General features: G+C 47.3%; 1 protein-coding gene across 5 annotated transcripts in view; it reads left to right on the forward strand.

Annotated features, from left to right (window-relative positions):
• Positions 1-19,853, forward strand: part of LOC136004267 (serine/threonine-protein kinase H1-like) — a 55,433-nt gene that overhangs the window by 10,853 nt on the left and 24,727 nt on the right. Inside the window, exon 4 of one of the 5 annotated variants that reach the window (XM_065660618.1) lies at positions 1,213-2,166. The exons of the other annotated variants lie outside the window; for them this stretch is intronic. Coding sequence (XP_065516690.1) covers positions 1,213-1,242 — 30 coding nt within the window. The 3' untranslated portion in view covers positions 1,243-2,166. Of the gene's footprint in view, positions 1-1,212; positions 2,167-19,853 lie in introns of those variants that run through there. 5 annotated transcript variants of the gene reach the window in all.

Here is a 19,853-nt window from a genome sequence, read left to right on the forward strand (position 1 = left end):
GCAATACAGAACTGTAATGATGTTGTAAGGCAGATACTTGTTCAGTTACCTGCAAATGCCACTGTAGAAGAGATGTTAGAACGAACAGCACAGGTACCTATGGGGCATCAGACAATGTTGGTTGAGGCAGTAAAAGCAGTGGGAGAGGCAATTCAAAAAAAGTCTTTCACAAGTATTAGCGGCCTTGGCACCTTTGCAAGCCACCGGTATGGTCAGGGGTCCTCGATGTTTTAGATGTGGTCAAAATGGGCACATGAGAAAAGATTGCCACCACTTGGTTTGGTGCCCTAATTGTCAAATGGACAACCATTGTGCTGCTACCTGTCGACGTAAACAGAACCTGTCGGGAAACAGGCAGTGGAGCGCCAAGACCCGTTGCACGATGATCCCAAGCATGGGTACTACAGCCCCTGCGCCTCAATGTGTGTACGCAGCAAATCAAACTCCATCGCCCTGCAACCAGCCACCACCTGCAGCCTCGGAATGGACTTGGCAACTGCAGCAGATACTACCTTCTATGATAAGACCGTGTCATTACTCTCTACCGGAATGTATGGTCCTCTGACTTTAAATAAGCCTATAGGAGCCTTGCTACTGGGGAGATCACCATCTGCGTTGAAAGGACTATTCATTGTTCCAGGTGTCATCAATGCTGATTATATGGGTAAAATTAAGATTATGGCAAAGACTGACTATCCTCCTCTGCATATACCAAAAGGCACACGTATAGCACAACTTGTGCCCATTTCGCAGTTAATATCAGGAGCACATCAAACCGTTCGTGGCACCGGTGGTTTTGGATCTACCAGAGGACTCGCCCTATTTTCTCTATCAATGGCAACCCGCCCAGAGATTACAGCAATATTAACTTGGGGAAATCACTCGATAACTTTGACTGCATTGCTTGACTCTGATTCCGATATTACCAGTTTCTCTGAGTAAGTGGCCATCCACTTGGACGTTAAAAGAAACATTCACACATAATAGATGTTCAAGAGCGGATTTCCTTAACATTGTATACGCTAAATTATCTATGTATCTTTGGTGGTGAACAAACTTCAGCGGTTGTTAAGCACTTTGTACAAACAGAAGCGCAAAAGATAAAGCCTTCTTTTAAGGCGTTCTATTGAGATCCTAATACGGGTTTGTGGCAGGGACAGGCAGAAATAATATATCTGGGCCGTGGTTACGCCTGTGTTTCTGCTCCTGCAGGACCCTTGTGGGTACCATCCAAGTGGCTAAGACCGGCTGCTGCAGAGGCCCCAGTGATGGCATCTCCGGGCTAGTGTATGGACCCTGACTCGCAGGCCCGGAAGGAGCGTCACTTGCGCCGAGCACTACAGCCACTAATAGAAGAACTTAACTCCTTAATCAACACAGAGCTTTCGTTGAGCACGGTCGCCCTCCTAGATCCGGTCCATGGCCACAGGCATATAGTGGTACAACTGAGATTGGTGATACAACAAGTGCTTCGATAACTCTGTAGTTTTTGTCATCAGTGTGACCCTACAGTAGAATTGTATTGTGGTGGTTGTCAGTCTATAAGATATCTTGGCCAGAGTTGGCTGAACCAAAGACTTTTTGTACAGTCTGTCAAAATAGCTTTTATGTAACCCGCTTATAGCACTTCGGAAATATTTAGCTGATTTTAGAAGTACAGATTTTGAATTACTCAAGTTATTTGAAAGTCGAGGTTCGCTTTATAGAGCTGCATATACATTTGCTTTACAAGCTGCTTCGCCGTTATAGGTCTCATAATTATAGGGGGTTTGTTGCTTTGTTGTGCTTTGCAATGTTGTTCTGCTTGTTTACAACGACTCCTGACTCAGTCCTTATTCCTTCATAAAGAAAAAGGGGGAATTGTGGAGAAGTGGCTAACAGAGAAAGGTCATGTTCCCATCAACGAGCTGAAACAAGACATCTGTGTAGAATGGTGCAGACTTACTAGCACCAGATAATGAGGAACTGAAGGACACCTGCAAACAGCAACATGCTATGACCAATCACAGCCAAGGACACTAAGTGATAAGTTCATGAGAAAGAGGATGGTGGGGGGGTGCACGGTGTAGCTGCAAAAGTGTAGAGTTTACGCAATACCTTATTTGTGCCAGAACCAATCAAGTGCCTAGTATTTGCATATTCACTGTTATATAAACCAAAGGTAGAAGCCCAATAAACGAATCGTGCTTATTGATCACAATGGTCGTGTTGATTCCTCCCTGCTGCAACAGAGGGGAAGCTGGAGGGAAGCAGAGACAGGACCCCTGACACAAACCAGCCAAAGAGGTGTTCCTTACCACAGCATGTCATGCCCAGGATGTAAAATTGGGAGCAGTTACCTGGAAGGGGAGACCACTGCTCAGGTTCGGCTGGGTATTGGTCAGCAGGTGGTGAGTGGTTGTATTCTCTTCCCTTGTTATTTCCCTTATCACTGTCATCATTGGTGGTAGCAGTAGTGGTTTGTGTTATACCTTAGTTACTGAACTGTTCTTATCTCAACCTGTGGGAGTTACATTCTTTCAGTTCTGCTCCCCATCCCTTTGGGAGTGGGGGGGAGCGAGTGAGCTGCGTGGCTGACTGGTCTTAAACCACGACAAAGAGCAACAAGTACTTACATAGAGGCTAGCTTCGTAAACCAAGATGTTCCTATAGATAACTACTTCACAAACACAAAGTAAAAAGGTTCAGTAAAACTTAAGATAATTTGCAAGAAAATTAGCAGAACACTTAAACAAGGTGTGCTGTAGTCCTGGCAATAGCAGAGAGGGACAACTCGCTACAGTGTGCCAGGGCTTGGCCTGCACCTGTGGAGCCCTGTTCTGTAAGGAGCAGGAGCTGGATCTGATGGCAAAGCAACAGACAATGCAGCTACTTGCCTCCCAGATGCAGCAGTTCCCCAAGCTCCAGCAACAAGCACAGCAGCTACTCAAACCCTGACAACAAGCACTGCAGCCACTCCAACCACAGTGGAAGACACTACAGCTAAACTAAGGACCAATTCATGCTCATATGAGTTGCCCCTGTAAGTAAAGGGAAAAGCATATGAGAGCCATGAAGAGCAGCTCATGTAGTGAAGAAAGATGAAGACCCAGTGCGTGCACTAGAGGGGGTGCCATCTGAACGAGAGTTATTACTACATGAATCAGAGGAAGACAAAGAAGGTAACTTACTGATCCTGGACTTTGACTGAGTTGTGGAATAATGCGAAAAGATTTCACTCATCTTCCAGGGGAGCACATAGTCACCTAGTTGCTTTGATGCTGGGACAATGGGGCCGATAGTCATGAACTAGAAAGTTAGGGAAGCCAAGCAGCTGGGATCACTTGCTGGGAAGGGGGAATTGACAAAGCAGTTGCAAAACAGAAATGAGCCCTCAGCCTCTGGAGGTGGCTCTTGGCAGATGTGAAGGAAAGGTATCCCTACAAGGACGATATTATGTGCCACTCAGGCAAGTGAACCACAATAGAGAGAGGCATCCAGTCCCTGAGGGAATTGGCTATTCTAGACATGATCTATCATAGGCCAGATGCTGGGAACGCACCCATGGATCCAGATGAAGTTGAATGTACATGACTCATGGTAAAAGCTTACATGGAGTGTGCCATCATCATATGCCCGCTCATTGGTATCAGTGCCCTGGAGTGAGGCAGCACCACCAGCAGTGGTTGAAGTGAGTTGTCAACTCCGAGAGTTTGAAGACAGTCTCACCCTTTTCATCATTTCAGCTGTGGAAAAAATCCTGACCCAGGAGGTCAAACAATTGAGACTGTCTGTCCAGCTCCTCAGGTGTACCAACCCACGTCTCAGCTATTAACAGAAGGTGCCCTATTGCCCAGGAGAGAAGATGTAGGAAGTACACGCCATGAGCCCCATTATGGTTTTACCTGTGGGACCATGGAGAAGACCCATGAGAAAGTGGGATGGAAAACCTATCTCAGCTCTGGAGGAATGGGTGTGTGAATTGGATAACAACAGTCAAGGATGATTCTGCCAAGAAAGTTGCTGCTTCAGTCTTTGAGCAGCTTCCCAGGTGGACTGGAAGAACTGATTTTACTCCAACTCCTATGATAAGGAATTCTAATCCCTTTCTACAAGAAGTAAGTAGAGAATATTAGGATTGCTATGAGAGGGGCCCTGCCTCCAGCAAGGTGGAGGAGAGGGACACTCAGGTTAACTGGATTGTGTGGGTCAGATAGCCTGGCACAACAGTCCCACAGCAGTATAAGGCTCTAGTAGATACCGGTGCACAGGTCGAAGAACAAGAAGTGCCAATCGCGACCACAACAGTACACCGGCAGCAATATTGCACCAACTGAGGAAATTAAGCAGCTGTCCACCCTTCCTGGTCTCTCAGAGGATCCTTCTGTTGTGGGGTTGCTGAAGGTCGAACAGCAACAAGTGCCAATCGCGACCACAACAGTGCACAAGCGGCAATATCGCACCAACCGAGACTCCCTGATTCCTATCCATCAGCTGATCTGCAGACTAGAGAGCCAAGGATTGATCAGTAGGACCCACTCACCCTTTAATAGCCCCATATGGACAGCGCAAAAGTCTAACAGAGAGTGGAGACTAACAGTAGACTATCGTGGCCTGAATGAAGTCACACCACCCTTGAGTGCTGCCGTACCAGACATGCTAGAACTTCAATATGAACTGGAGTCAAAGGCAGACAAGTGGGATGCCACAGCTGATATTGCCAATGCATTTTTCTCCGTCCCTTTGGCAGCAAAGTGCAGGCCACAGTTCACTCTTACTTGGAGGGGAGTCTAGTACACTTGGAACCAACTGCCCCATGGGTGGAAACACAGCCTTGCCATCTGCCATGGACTTAACCAGACTGCACTGGAACAAGGGCAAGCTCCAGAACACCCGCAATACATTGATGACGTTATTGTGTGGGGCAAAACAGCAGAAGAAGTTCTTGAGAAAGGGAAGAAAATAATCCAAAGCCTTATGAAGGCCAGTTTTGCCATAAAATGGAATAAGGTCAAGGGACCTGCACAGGAGATTCAGGTTTTGGGAAAAAAATGGCAAGATGGATTTCACCAGATACCCACAGATGTGATCAACAGGATAACAGCAATGTCTCCACGAACTAATAAGAAAGAAACACAAGTCTTCTTGGGTGTTATGGGGTTCTGGAGAAAGAACATCTCAAATCACAGCTTGATTGTAAGTCCTCTCTATCACGTGACCCAGAAGAAGAATGATTTCGAATGGGGCCCTGAGCAGCAGCAAGCCTTTGAGCAAAATAATGGAGAGATAGTTAATGGCAGGGGGGTTTGAACTAGATGATCTTAAGGTCCTTTACAGCCCTAACCATTCTATGAACTACCTGAAAGGAGGTTGTAGCAAGGTGGTGATCAGTCTCTTCTCCCAAGTAACAAGTAAATAAACAAGAGGCAATGGCCTCAAGTTCTGCCTGGGGAGTTTAAACTGGATATTAGGAAAAAATTCTTCACTGACAGGGTTGTCAAGCACTGGAACAGGGTGTGAATCGCCATCTCTGGAAGTGTTCAAAAACCATATAGATGAGGTCCTCAGTGATATGGTTTAGTGGTGGTCTTGGCAGCCCTGGGGTAATGGTTGGACTTGATGATCTTAAAGGTCTTTTCCAGCCTAGTTGATTTAATGATTCTATAGTTCATGCAGTAGCCCTTGGACTAGTCCAGACCAGGCAAGATGTGAAAAATGTTCTTTATACTGCAGCTGGGGAGAATGGTCCTACCTGGAGCCTCTGGCAGAAAGCTCTATGGGAGACTTGAGGTCAACCCCTTGTCTTTTGGATTTGGGGATACAGAGGATCTGAAGCCAGCTATACTTCCACTAAAAAAGAGGTACTGGCAGCCTATGAAGGGGTTCGAGCTGCTTCAGAAGTGATTGGCACTGAAGCACAGATCCTCCTGGCACCCCAGTTGCCTGTGCTGGGCTGGATGTTCAAAGGCAGGGTCTCCTCTACCCATCATGCTATCCGCTGGTGGAATTACTTTCACTCGGGTACCTGGATATACTTGGTGGGTAATGCAGGAAGATTGACAAGTCCAGTGTGTACCTCAAGGGGCCTTAGTTTTGGGGGAAAACAGCCAATGAACTCAATTATATGCTGTTGCCTGCTATATAACACTTTTTAAGCCCATCAGCTAGATGCCCGTTTCCACCACTCTGGGCTTTGAAAAGGCGGTATGTGCTGTCATGATCGTCAGTGGAGAATAAAATCATGGGAAAAGCCAGCAGCAGTGGAACTGTCCTTGGGTCACCATCGACTGATTAAGGAACTGATGGACAGGGGCAGAGCAGTTGACGTCATGTACCTGGACTTGTGCAAAGCGTTCGATACTGTCCCGCATGACATCCTTGTCTCTAAATTGGAGAGACATCAATTTGATAGATGGACCACTCGGTGGATAAAGAATGGCTGGATGGCCACATGCAAAGAGTTGTGGTCAATGGCTCAATGTCCAGTTGGAGAACAGCAGCAAGTGGTGTCCCTCTGGGATCAGTGTAGGGACTGGTCTTGTTCAACATCTTTGTCAGCAACATGGACAGTGGGATCGAGTGTGCCCTCAGCAAGTTTGCCGATGACACCAAGCTGTGTGGTTCGGTTGATACGCTGGAGGGAAGGGATGCCATCCAGAGGGACCTTGACACGCTTGTGAGGTCGGCTGATGCCAACCTCATGAAGTTCAACCAAGCTGAGTGCAAGGTTCTACACCTGGGTTGGGGCAATCCCAAGCACTGCTACAGGCTGGGCAGAGAAGAGATTCAGAGCAGTCGTGCACAGAAGGACTTGGGGGCATTGGTTGATGAGAAAATGAACATGAGCTGGCAGTGTGCGCTCGCAGACCGGAAAACCAACTGTATCCTGGGCTGCATCAAAAGGAGCGTGACCAACAGGTCAAAGGAGGTGATCCTGCCCCTCTGCTCTTGTGAGACCTCACTTGGAGTACTGTGTGCAGTTCTGGTGTCCTCAACATAAAAAGGACATGGAACTGCTGGAACAAGTCCAGAGGAGGGCCGCAAGGATGACCAGGGGACTGGAGCACCTCCCATATGAAGATAGGCTGAGAATGTTGGGCTATTTAGCCTGTAGAAGAGAAGGCTGCGTGGAGACCTCATAGCAGTCTTCCAGTACCTGATGGGGGCCTATAGGGATGCTGGGGAGGGACTCTTCATTAGGGAATGTAGTGATAGGACAAGTGGTAATGGGTTAAAACTTAAACACAGGAAGTTTAGATTGGATGTAAGGAAGAATTTCTTTACTTCGAGGGTGGTGAGACACTGGAATAGGTTACCCAAGGAAGTTGTGAATGCTCCATCCCTGGCGGTGTTGAAGGCTGGGTTAGATGGAGCCTTGGGTGACATAGTTTAATGTGAAGTGTCCTTGCCCATGGCTGTGGGGTTGGAAGTCAATGGTCTTAAGGTCCTTTCGACCCTAATTATTCTATGATTCCATGACTAACCTTTCAGTCATCACCTAGATAAAGAATGACTTTTGATGATACCAGTTGAGTTCAGCAGTGTTGTCAACAGGCACCAATCCAACACTACACACCATTTCTCCTTCCTGCAAAGTCTGCTATGAGAAATGGAGCCTGACATGGAATTAATCAACTTGTTAGACTTGATAGGCATTGTCCGTGGACTAAGGAGTAATATTTGTCTCTTTGCGTGTGTGTGTGTATATAAAACAGAACACAATGGTATATTGGAAAATATGGGACCTGAGCATGATGTGAATGGTATAGAATAACCAGTGGCTGTGTGGCTCTGGGTTGCTGGCTGGACTTAAATCACGACAATAGGGTCCTGATTTCAGCTGTAACAGTTATTTTTCTGTCTTCTAGTAGCTGGTGCAGTGCTGTGTTTTTTACTTTAGTCTGAGAAAAGTGCTAATAACACGTCAGTTTTTTAAGTTGTTGCTAAGTAATGCTCACTCTGATCAAGGACTTCTCACTCTAGCATGCACTGCAATGAGAAGGGGCACAGGAAGCTGGGAGCAATCAGAAACAGGACACCTGACACAAACCAGCCAAAGGGGTATTCCATACCACAGCGCGTCATGCTCAGTATATAAAGTGGGGGGAATTATCCAGAAGTTCCAGATTGCTGCTTGGATCGAGCTGGGTGTTGGTAGGCAGGTGGTGAGCAATTGTGTTGGGCATCACTTGTGTTTATTGTTTTATTTTCCCCTTTAGTTTTATTTTTTCTCCCTTTGTTATTTCCCTTATTAGTATTCTTGGTGGTAGCAGTAGTGGTTTTGTATTTGTTGTGGTTTAAGGCCAGCAGGCACCCCAGAAACACATAGCCACTCGCATGCTCACTCCCCTCTTCTTCCTAACCCCGATCCTGGAGGGACGGGGAGGGGAAGGGAAAGAATGTAACTCCCACGGGTTGAGGTAAGAACAGTCCAGTAACTGAGGTATAACACAAAACCACTACTGCTGCCACCAATAATAATAATGATGAAGGAAATGACAAGGGAAAAGAATACAACTGCTCACTACCTGCCAACCGATACACAGCCCAACTGGAGCAGAGATCTAGCCCTTCTGGGTAATTGCCCCCAGTCTATATATTGAGCATGATGTGCTGTGATATGGAATACCTCTTTGGCTAGTTTGGGTCAAGTGTCCTGTCTCTGTTTCCTTCTGTCCTCCCCTTCTCCTTGACAGAGCATGACATTCAGAAAGTCCTTGGTCAGAGTAAACATTACTGAGCAGCAACTAAAAACATCGGTGTTATCAGCAATGTTCCCAGGCTGAAAGTCAAAAGCACAGCACTGCACCAGTTGCTAAGGAGAAAAATGACTGCTACTGCTGAGCCCAGGACAGTATCCACTCCTTATTCCATACCATTCATGTCATGCTCAGATCCCACATTTTTCAGTATACCATCACTCTTGTCTTATGTATATATATACATGCACTCGCACAAAGATATAGAATCGTAGAATCATAGAATAGTTAGGGTTGGAAAGGACCTCAAGATCATCTAGTTTCAACCCCCCTGCCATGGTCAGGGACACCTCACACTAAACCATCCCACCCAAGGCTTCATCCAACCTGGCCTTGAACACTGCCAGGGATGGAGCACTCACAACCTCCCTGGGCAACCGATTCCAGTGCCTCACCACCCTAACAGGAAAGAATTTCCTCCTTATATCTAAACTAAATTTCCCCTGTTTTAACCTGTTACCCCTTGTCCTGTCACTACAGTCCCTGAGGAAGAGTCCCTCCCCAGCATCCCTATAGGCCCCCTTCAGGTACTGGAAGGCTGCTATGAGGTCTCATTCCTTAGCGCATGGACCAATCCCTAATAAGCTGCTGAGTTCATCCGGTCCATGATGTCAGGCTCCATCTCTTGTAAAAGTCTTTCAGAGCAGGAGAGACGGTGTGCATTGTTGGATTGTTGCCTGCTGATGAGACCGTGGAACTCATCTGGTCACTGCTGAGCCAGTCTGGTTTCGTCAAAGTTCATTCTTTGTTGGGATGATGGTCAGAGGGAAGTCAGGGTCAGTCGCTGATGACCTGAAGACATCTTGTTGGTGGGCTATAAAAGTGCTACATAGGAGACAACAGCATGTAATTGAGTTCATTGGCTGTTTTCTCCTAAAATCATATCCCCTTGAGGTACACATTGGACTTCCTCACCTGCGTTGCCAGTTGCTCTGCTTCTGTTGCTGCAACTACCCCCACAGGGCATTTGCCACCATCCATGAGTCAGTATAGAGGTAACGTACTGGTCACTTTTCTTGTTCAGCAGTGTTCAAAGCCAACTGGATCGCTTTCATCTCTGTAAACTGACTCAATTCACACTCTCTTTCAGCAGTTTCTGCAGCTTGTTGTCGGGGACTCCATACAGCTGCCTTCCATCTCTGATGTTTTCCCTCAATACTCCAGGACCCATCAGTAAACAAGGCATATTGCTTTTCACTTTCTGACAGTGTATTATATTGTGGGGCCTCTTCAGCATGCATCACCTCCTCCTCTGGTGACATTCCAAAACCTCTGCTCTCTGGCCAGTCCATGATGACTTCTAGAATTCCTGGACTACTGGGATGTCTTCTTCGAGCTCTTTGTGTAGTTAGTGCAACCCACTTACTCTATGTAGCGCTGGTTACATGATGTGTGAAGGAGACCCTGCCTTTGAACATCCAGCCCAGCACTGGCAATTGGGGTGCCAGGAGGAGCTGTGCTTTAGTGCCAGTCACTTCTGAAGCAGCTCAAACTCCTTCATAGGCTGCCAGTATCTCTTTTTCAGCTTGAGTACAGTCTGCCTCAGATCCTTTCTATCCCTGACTCCAAAAGCTGACGGGTCAACCTTGAGTCTCCTCTGGAGCTTTCTGACAAGAGGGTCCAGGTAGGACCATTCTTCCCGGCTGCGGTGTGGAGTACAGTTTTTCAGCTGGCCTGGTCCAAGGGCTACTGCATTGAACTATCTCATTTAATTTGCTCAAAGGCTTGTTGTTGCTCAGGGCCTCATTTAAAATCAGTCTTTTTCTGGGTTGCATGATAGAGAGGGCTTACAATCGAACTGTAATTCAGGATGTGCATTCTCCAGAACCCCACAGCACCTAAGAAAGCTTGTGTTTCTTTCTTATTAGTTGGTGGAGACATTGCTGTTATCTTGTTGATCACATCTGTGGGGATCTGGCGATGTACATCTTGCCATTTTATTATCAAAAATTTTATCTCCTGTGGAGGTCCCTTGACCTCTCTCCATTTTATGGTAAAACCAGCTTTCAGCAGGATTTGGATTATTTTCCTCCCTTTTTCAAAGGCTTCTTCCAGTGTATTGCCCTACACGATAATGTCATCAATGTATGTCAGGTATTCTGGAGCTTGCCCCTGTTCCAGTGCAGTCTGGATCAGTCCATGGCAGATGGTAGGGCTGCATTTCCACCCCTGGGGCAGTTGGTTCCAAGTGTACTGGACTCCCCTCCAAGTAAGAGTGAACTGTGGCCTGCACTTTGCTGCCAAAGGGACGGAGAAAAATGCATTGGCAATATCAGCTGTGGCATCCCACTTGTCTGCCTTTGACTCCAGTTCATATTGAAGTTCTAGCATGTCTGGTACGGCAGCACTCAAGGGTGGTGTGACTTCATTCAGGCCACGATAGTCTACTGTTAGTCTCCACTCTCTGTTAGACTTTTGCGCTGTCCATATGTCGTGGTTTAAACCCAACCACAAACCTCGTCCACTCACTCCCCCCCTTCTTGCCCTCCCCCTGCTCCTGGAGGGACGGAGAGAAGAATCGAAAAGAATGCAACTCCCACGGGTTGAGATAAGAACAGTTTAGTAACTAAGGTATAACACAAATCACTACTGCTACCACCAATAATAATAATGCTAAAGGAAATAACAAGAGGAAAGAATACAACACCTCAGCACCAGCCGACCGATAACTCGCCCCACTCCCCCCAGCCGAGCACCGACCGATACCTCCTCCAACCCTGCAGTCCCTCTACCCCTTCCGGCTCACTCCAAGTTACATCCTGGGCATGACGCGCTGTGGTATGGAATACCTCTTTGGTCAGTTTGGGTCAGGTGTCCTGTCTCTGCTCCCTCCCAGCCTCCCCTCCTCCCTGGCAGAGCATGAGGCTCAGAAAGTCCTTGGCCACACCAAACATTCGAGCAGCAACTGAAAACATCGGCGTTATCAGCACTGCTCCAAGGCCAAAAGATCAAAACACAGCACTGCACTAGCTCCTAAGAAGGAGAAAAATGACTGCTGCTGCTCAAAACCAGGACATTATCCACCCCTTATTCCATACCATTCACGTCATGCTCAGATCCCACATCTTCAATATGCCATCACTCTTACATATATATATACATCTACATATACACAGAGAAAAACATCATTTCTTAGTGCATGGACCTATAAAGCTGCTGAGTCCATCTGGTCCATGATGTCAGGTTCCATCTCTTGTTACGGTCTCTCAGAGCAGGAGAGGCTGTGTGCAGTGTTCACACTAGTGAATAACCTGGGCAATAGTGTCCATTGCTAAGTCCACCCCTCGATCATGAGTCCATCTCTGTGTCGCATCTCTGCCCTGATGGCCTGAAGTGCCATGGGCCCACCAGGTTCAAAATAATTCACTGTCCCCTTCAGCAGTTTCTGCAGCTTGTTGCTGGGGACTCCATACAGCTGCCTTCCATCTCCAATGCTTCCAAAGCACTGGAGGGGCCCAGTGGACCAGGTACTCGCTCATACTGTCCCACACACCCTGCCACTCACGGCTGTTCAGCCTTGGGGAAGATCTCTTGGTCCTCCCATATTGTTGTCTAACCCCAGACAAGAAGCAAACCTGACTCTGCTTAACTTCTGAGATCAGACAAAATGGCCGTGGGTAGAACACACTCTGTGTGTGTGCCACCATGCTGATCCCCATCACAATCAGCAGGCAGGTCTCGAGGGTACCCAAAGGCCATTCAAACCCTTCAGAACTCTCAAACGATGCTGCTGTGCTTGTCCCTGGGGCTGGTGCAGCTGCTGTGCCTGCCGGCTCTCCCACCACCAGCTTCTCTCTTCCTGGGTGCAGCTCTTCCTCCTCTGCCGTGCTGGGAAATGCTGTGTGCACTCCTGCATCCTCCGGGGGCTCTGCGGGCGGCTGCCGGGGGACGCTCTCGGCCGCCACGAGGCTCGGCTCCTCCGCGGGGCTGGGCTCGGCCGCGGGGCTCGGCTCCTCCGCGGGGCTCGGCTCCTTCGCCGCCTCCTCCCGCTGCCCAGCAGCCGCCTTCCTCCCGGCCTCGGGCCCCGCTCCCGCCGCCGCCTGGTCCCCGGGGCCGCTCTCCCGGGCCGCTTCGGCCGCCGCCGGCTCCCGGGGCCGCTCCCCCTCGGCTCCCCGCAGCTTCACAAAGACGGAGGCGAGGACAAGGGCCAGGGCGGTGAAGAGCAGCGGGACGGCCGGGTACAAGTCCACGGCCACGTCCATCCCTCCCTGCTCTTGGAGCCCACCCGTATTACAAGCCATTGCCATAAAGTACAGTGAAACAAAAACCTTAGCCCAAGCCCCACACTTGATAAACACTACCACAGGGAATACCGGCTCTAGGTAATGTACTACATTCTGAAGCTCTGAGAGCAAGAGAAACAACTTTGAGAGCCAATAAATCAGCACTGTGACGACTATTAATCTGATCATCTCCGTCGTTATCTCAACCCTTCGTGCCCCACGTTGGGCGCCAAAAAGAACTGTCGTGGTTTAAACCCAACCACAAACCTCGTCCACTCACTCCCCCCCTTCTTGCCCTCCCCCTGCTCCTGGAGGGACGGAGAGAAGAATCGAAAAGAATGCAACTCCCACGGGTTGAGATAAGAACAGTTTAGTAACTAAGGTATAACACAAATCACTACTGCTACCACCAATAATAATAATGCTAAAGGAAATAACAAGAGGAAAGAATACAACACCTCAGCACCAGCCGACCGATAACTCGCCCCACTCCCCCCAGCCGAGCACCGACCGATACCTCCTCCAACCCTGCAGTCCCTCTACCCCTTCCGGCTCACTCCAAGTTACATCCTGGGCATGACGTGCTGTGGTATGGAATACCTCTTTGGTCAGTTTGGGTCAGGTGTCCTGTCTCTGCTCCCTCCCAGCCTCCCCTCCTCCCTGGCAGAGCATGAGGCTCAGAAAGTCCTTGGCCACACCAAACATTCGAGCAGCAACTGAAAACATCGGCGTTATCAGCACTGCTCCAAGGCCAAAAGATCAAAACACAGCACTGCACTAGCTCCTAAGAAGGAGAAAAATGACTGCTGCTGCTCAAAACCAGGACACCATATGGGGCTATTAAAGGGTGAGTGGGTCCTACTGATCAATCCTTGGCTCTCTAGTCTGCAGATCAGCTGATGGATAGGAATCAGGGAGTCTCGGTTGGTGCGATATTGCCGCTTGTGCACTGTTGTGGTCGCGATTGGCACTTGTTGCTGTTCGACCTTCAGCAACCCCACAACAGAAGGATCCTCTGAGAGACCAGGAAGGGTGGACAGCTGCTTAATTTCCTCAGTCTCCAAAGCAGCAATACCAAAAGCCTATCAGTACCCTTTTGGGTTTTTGAAGTACTCTCTCCTGATGTAGTGTCTGCCAAGGGTGCATGGAGCTTCTGGACCAGTCACAATGGGGTGCTTTTGCCACTTCCTCCCAGTCAGGCTGATTTCAGCCTCCATATGATGATGGTGCATTCCGTTTAAATTTCTGGAAAATGGGTTGTGTACATTTGACTTCATGTGGATCTAGAGGTGCATTCCTGGCATTCTGTCTGCTGCAGACCATCTCTGCAATGGCTGATTCCCTCAGAGATTGGATGCTTTTCTCTAGCTTAGTCCACTTGTCCAAATGACTAAGAACATCATCCTTGTATGGAAACCTTTCTTTTACAGCTGCCAAGAGCCGCCTCCTATGGCTGAGGAACCGATTCTCCTTTGCAATTGCTTTGTCAATTCCCCCTTTCTTAGCAAGGGATCCCAGCTGCTTGGCTTCCCTACCTTCTAGTTTATGACTGTCGGTCCCATTGTCCCAGTATCTGAGCCACCAGTTGTGCTCCCCTGGTTGATGGGTAAAATTTTTTTCACATATTCCGTAGCTTGGTTGAGGTCTGGGGTCAAGAAGTCACCTCTTCTTCTTCTTCCTCTGATTCAAGTAATAATAACTTCTGATCAGATGCTGGCCTGGGTAGTAAGTGCATTGATTCTTTATCTTTCTTCAGTGTACAGGTTGCTCTTTGTGCCTCTTGTTTACTTTTATCCTTGCATACAGGGGCAAATGATATTGGCACAAATTGGTCTTGTGGTTTACTTGCAGGGATTATCACTGTGATTGGAGTGGCAGCAGTATTTGTTGTCAGGGTTGGTGCAGCCACTGTGCTTGTTGTTTGAGTAGCACCAGCAGCTGCACTGTTTGTTGCTGTGGGGGTTTGTGTATCTGCTGTAGTTGTCACTGGGGCTGGTCTAGGTGCTGTGCTTGGAGCTGGAGTAGTTGCCCTATCTGTTGCTGTCGGAGTTTGAGTAGTTGCTGTAGTTGTCGCTGGTGTTTGTGTAGCTGCTGTGCTTGGAGTTGGAGTAGCTGTATTGTCTTTTGCTTTGCCATCAGGTCCAGAGACTTTTTTTTCCCTTTGAAGGTGCTGGACAGTGTTGAACAGGGCTCTGTAAGCATAGGCCAAGCCCCAGCATATTGCCATGATTTGTCCCTCTCTGGTATGACCAGAGTGACAACACACCTCATTTAAGTGTTTTACTAATTCTTCCAGATTTTGCACTTGTTTAGTGGTGAAGTTCCAAAGCACTGGAGGGGCCCACTGGCCTAGATACTTGCCCATACTATCCCACACACCCTGCCACTCATGACTGTCCAGCCTTGGGGAAAACCTCTTGATCCTTTTATATTGTCGTCTAACCCTAGACAAGACCCAAAGGCGACTCTGCTTAACTTTCGAGATCAGACAAAATGGTCATGGGTAAAACACACTCTGTATGTGTGGCAACATGGTGATCCCCATCACAATCAGCAGGCATGTCTCACGGGTATCTAAAGGCCATTCAAAACGTTCAGAACTCTCAAATGATGCTGTAAATAGTCTGGTGGGAGCTGGGAACGTAAGGGAATGTCTCTTTCATATGTTGACCACCTGAGGAGGAAACGAAAGATGTGTAATTGCTCAACACTTCCACTATATACCTCCCAAAGTATAGAGGTGATGACCACACTGGGAACACAAGACAGATCAGTTTCATAAGCAATGAGTCTATTGTATTAGAAGTCATTACCATAAAGTACAGTGAAACAAAAACCTTAGCCCAAGGTCCCCAGCCGGTAAACACTAAAACTAAAACATCCCCACGTTGGATGCCACAAAGAACTGTCATGTTTTAAGCCCAGCTGGCAACCCAGAGCCACGCAGCTGCTTGCTCACTCCCCCCCCCACTCCTAGAGGGTTGGAGAGGAGAATTGAAAGAATGTAACTCCCCCGGGCTGAGATAAAAACAGTCTAGTAACTAAGGTATAACACAAAGCCACTACTGCTGCCACCCATAATAATAATGATAATGGAAATAACAAGGGAAGAGAATACAACTGCTCACCAACCACCGGCCGATACCCAGCCCAACCTGAGCAGCTATCTAGCCCTTCCGGGTAACTGCCCCCAGTTTCTTTACTGGGTCTGACGTGCTGTGGTATGGAATACCTTTTTGGCTAGTTTGGGTCAGGTGTCCTGTCTCTGCTTTCTCCCATCTTCCCCTCCTCCCTGGCAGAGCATGAGACTCAGAAAATCCTTGGTCAGAGTAAACATTACTGAGCAACAACTGAAAACATCAGTGTTATCAGCACTGTTCCTAGGCTGAAAGTCAGAAACACAGCACTGCACCAGCTACTAAGAAGGAGAAAAATGGCTGCTACTGCTGAATCCAGGACAGTATTATACCTTAGTTACTGTACTGTTATCCCATCTGTGGGATTTGTATTCTTTTGATTCTCCTTTCGATTCCTCTGGGAGTTGGGCGGGGGAAGGCGCAGGGCGTGAGTGAGTGGCTGCGTGGTTCTGAGTTACTGGCTGGGCTTAAACCTTGACAGGTGGCCACCAGGGAGAGTTCACATTTGACACCTTTGTGAGTCTTATTATTTCTTTCCATGAGCCCTTCTCAGAAAGTCTGTGGGTGTGCAAATGTTGCACAAAAGTGAAAAGTTATAAACCCCCAAATTTGTCATTTTCTGCACTGTGTAGCTTCCTTTGCAGACTGCTGTACTTTATTCATTTCTTGCCAAAAGTATTCTACTAGCTGCTTCCTTCAACTCCAAGCTTCAGCTGTTTTTGGCAGTGTCCTGGGTTTACCAGGAGCCGTTTTGCTCCTTCTTAGTAACTGATGCATGCTCTGTGTTTTGACTTCCAGCCTGGGCAGAGAGCTGATAACACTGATTGTTTTTAATTGTTGTTAAGTAATGTTTATTCTGGCCAAGGACTTTGTGAGTCTCGTGCTCTGCTGGGGACAAGGGGAGGCCGGGAGGAAGCAGAGACAGGACACCTGACCCAAGCTAGCCAAAGAGGTATTCCATACCACAGCACGTCATGCCCAGGGAGGTAACTGGGAGTTACCCGGAAGGGCACGGTCTCTCTTCAGGGGGGTTGAACTCGTTCGGCGGTGGTATCGTATTATCTTGTTATTTTCTCTTATCAATATTATCATTGGTGGTAGCAGTAGTGATTTGTGTTATACCTTAGTTACTAAACTGTTCTTACCTCAACCCGTGGGAGTTACATTCTCTCGATTCTCCTCCCTATCCCTGCGGGAGCGGGGAGTGTCGGGGGGGGGGGGGGGGGGGTGAGGGGTGAGTAGACGAGCTGTGTGGATCAGTTTAAACCACGACAGGCAGCCTTTGATGTTTTGTTTAGTATGATTTGTTAACCATTTGGAGAGTTTTAAGGGTGCTCTCAGGTTGTCCTAATGCAGACATGCTTTGCCAGCCAAGCTGAAAGGCAAAGTCCTGGTTACTGTATAACCAATGGTGGCAAATCTGGGCTTGAGCAGTCTGGTCTAGTGGAAGGTTTCCCTGCCCATGGCAGGGGGTTGGAACTGGATGAGCTTTAAGGTTCCTTTCAACACAAACCAGTGTGCGATTCTATGGAAAGATGTTTCTCATGTGAGAAAGCTGGTTCCCGGATGTTTGGTGCAGAGCGGGAGGCATTTCAAGTGTGTGCATCTCCTCATAGTTTCTCATTCTAGCAGGAGGTGAATGCTGGCTTTGCTTGGCCTGGCCTGGATGTGAGCCTCTAGGTTCAGTGGTTTCTATATCCCTTGTATAAGCTCAGGTTTGTTTCTTTTTGGCTCACTCCATTGTGTTCATCTTGGCCATTAATTTTTCTGTTCTCCTTCCAGTTATTTTGAAGATGCAATGTTGGTGGGGTTCTGTTTGGGTTTACTTTTTGTGTGAAAATTCTCTTTTTCGTTTTGCTTCCCTAGTTCTGTTGCCCTGTGCCTTGAGGTCCTAGAAGGTCAGTGAGGCCATTGATTCTGAATTTGCTTTTTTCCTTCGGGGATCTGCTTTTATCGTTAATCTCTCTAACATTCTATGATAATGAGTTACATAATTAATTTAAAAAACACATGGAGAAGGTGTTCCCTTTTCTTAGTTTTTTTATTTGCCTCTACTCATTTAGCTAGTATTTTCCTATGTGCATCTCTTTAATCCCCATTACTTGAGGAACTAGTGAGTAACATGATCCCTGGCAGTTATTTTTATACTGCTTTAGAGTGTGTGTTTTTTTGTTTGTTTGTTTTTGAGGCTGAAGATCCATCTGACATTGAATTTTGTGACTGTCATTCAATATTTTTATTTTTATTTATGCTATTTTTAATTTTTGCAGATTTTTTTAAATTAAGTTTAGTATCGCCTATAGAAGCTGTGGCTGCCCCATCCCTGGCAGTGTTTAAGGCCAGGTTGGACGGGGCTTGGAGCAACCTGCTCTTGTGGAAGGTGTCCCTGTCCATGGCAGGGGGTTGGAACTGGAAGAGCTTTAAGGTCCCTTCCAACCCAAACCAGTCTGGGATTCTGTGATTCCAGGACAGGTTCTACCCATTATTGTAAAATGTGGTAATTCTGGAGTCTTAGAAGCAAGTGGTAGGATACAGATTTGACACCCAATAAATTATGCTGATGATACACGGTTTAGCGCAAGGTGTCCCTGCCCATGGCAGGGGAGTTGGAACTAGATGATCTTAAGGTCCTTTCCAACCTTAACTGTTCTATGATTTTATGACACTGAGCTGCTGAGGTTAAAAACAAAGCTGAAGAAGTAGTGAGAGACCGTGTGATAAATTGGCTGGTGTTTGGTGTGGACAAACTTGAAGTGATCCCATGGGAAGATGGGGGCAGTTTGACTTTTCTGTAAATGATGGTGGGCCCTGAAGGTCCTTCTTGCTCTTCAGAAGAAACAATTTGAGGTTAAGCACTTCCAACTATCATCTTGATACTCATGATTAAAAGCCAGCTCATGTTAGGAGTTAGTGTTGCAGGTGTCCTTGTTGTGCTATGAAGTACAGTTCTGCTTCCTCTGGAAAAAATACAGGATTGAAAAGCACACAAGGAAGGGCAGTGTAATCAATGGTATGGGCTGGCTTCCATTTGAAGAATGAGTGAACAGATGATGGCCTTTCCTCAAAAATAAAGTGCTTGAGGAGAGCCTTTGACCAAACTCAGTATAGCCGTGGGCAGAATAGGGAGAGTGAACAGAGAAGCATTCCCTGAGGTAACTTCATTTGATGTCCTCTGGTCCTTGTGCCAGAACTGAATTATCTTGAAAAATTTGATGTCTTCATTGCAACTAGGCCACTGGATGCTTGTAGGTTGTATGCACAAAGGTAGCACACATGCCACAGAGAAAACATTAGACTATATGTTTTGAAAGTGCCAGTGTACAAGCCTGCAGCATTTTACTTGTTATCCCACCACAAATTACATACTTGGAGGCTGTTACAGATATGGTGCGTGACATGAGTGGTTGTTTTGGAAAGCTGTAGATGTTTTACTGCTTGGAAAGCAAATATGCATCAGCCAGTAGCCTGTATCTTTTGCCCAGATGCTTTCTGTTCTTCTAGAGGCAGGGAAATGGATGCTTTAATTTTCCAGTGTAATTAAATCTGTGCCTGTAAATTGCAGGCATGTCTGACTGTAGCCAGGTATTGGCAGGAGATGGAGTAATAGGCAGCCCACTTTCTGAATCAATTTTATGTGAAAATAAAGTGAGCCAGAGGTTTAAAGGAGCCTGGCATATTTCCCATGGCATCTTAAACCCATCTTTGGGAGTTAAATACTGCTCTTTTTTTTTTTGTGTTCCACTGAAAAGAGTGGG

Source organism: Lathamus discolor, chromosome W, assembly GCF_037157495.1.
Source record: "Lathamus discolor isolate bLatDis1 chromosome W, bLatDis1.hap1, whole genome shotgun sequence".
Lineage (NCBI taxonomy): Eukaryota > Metazoa > Chordata > Aves > Psittaciformes > Psittacidae > Lathamus > Lathamus discolor.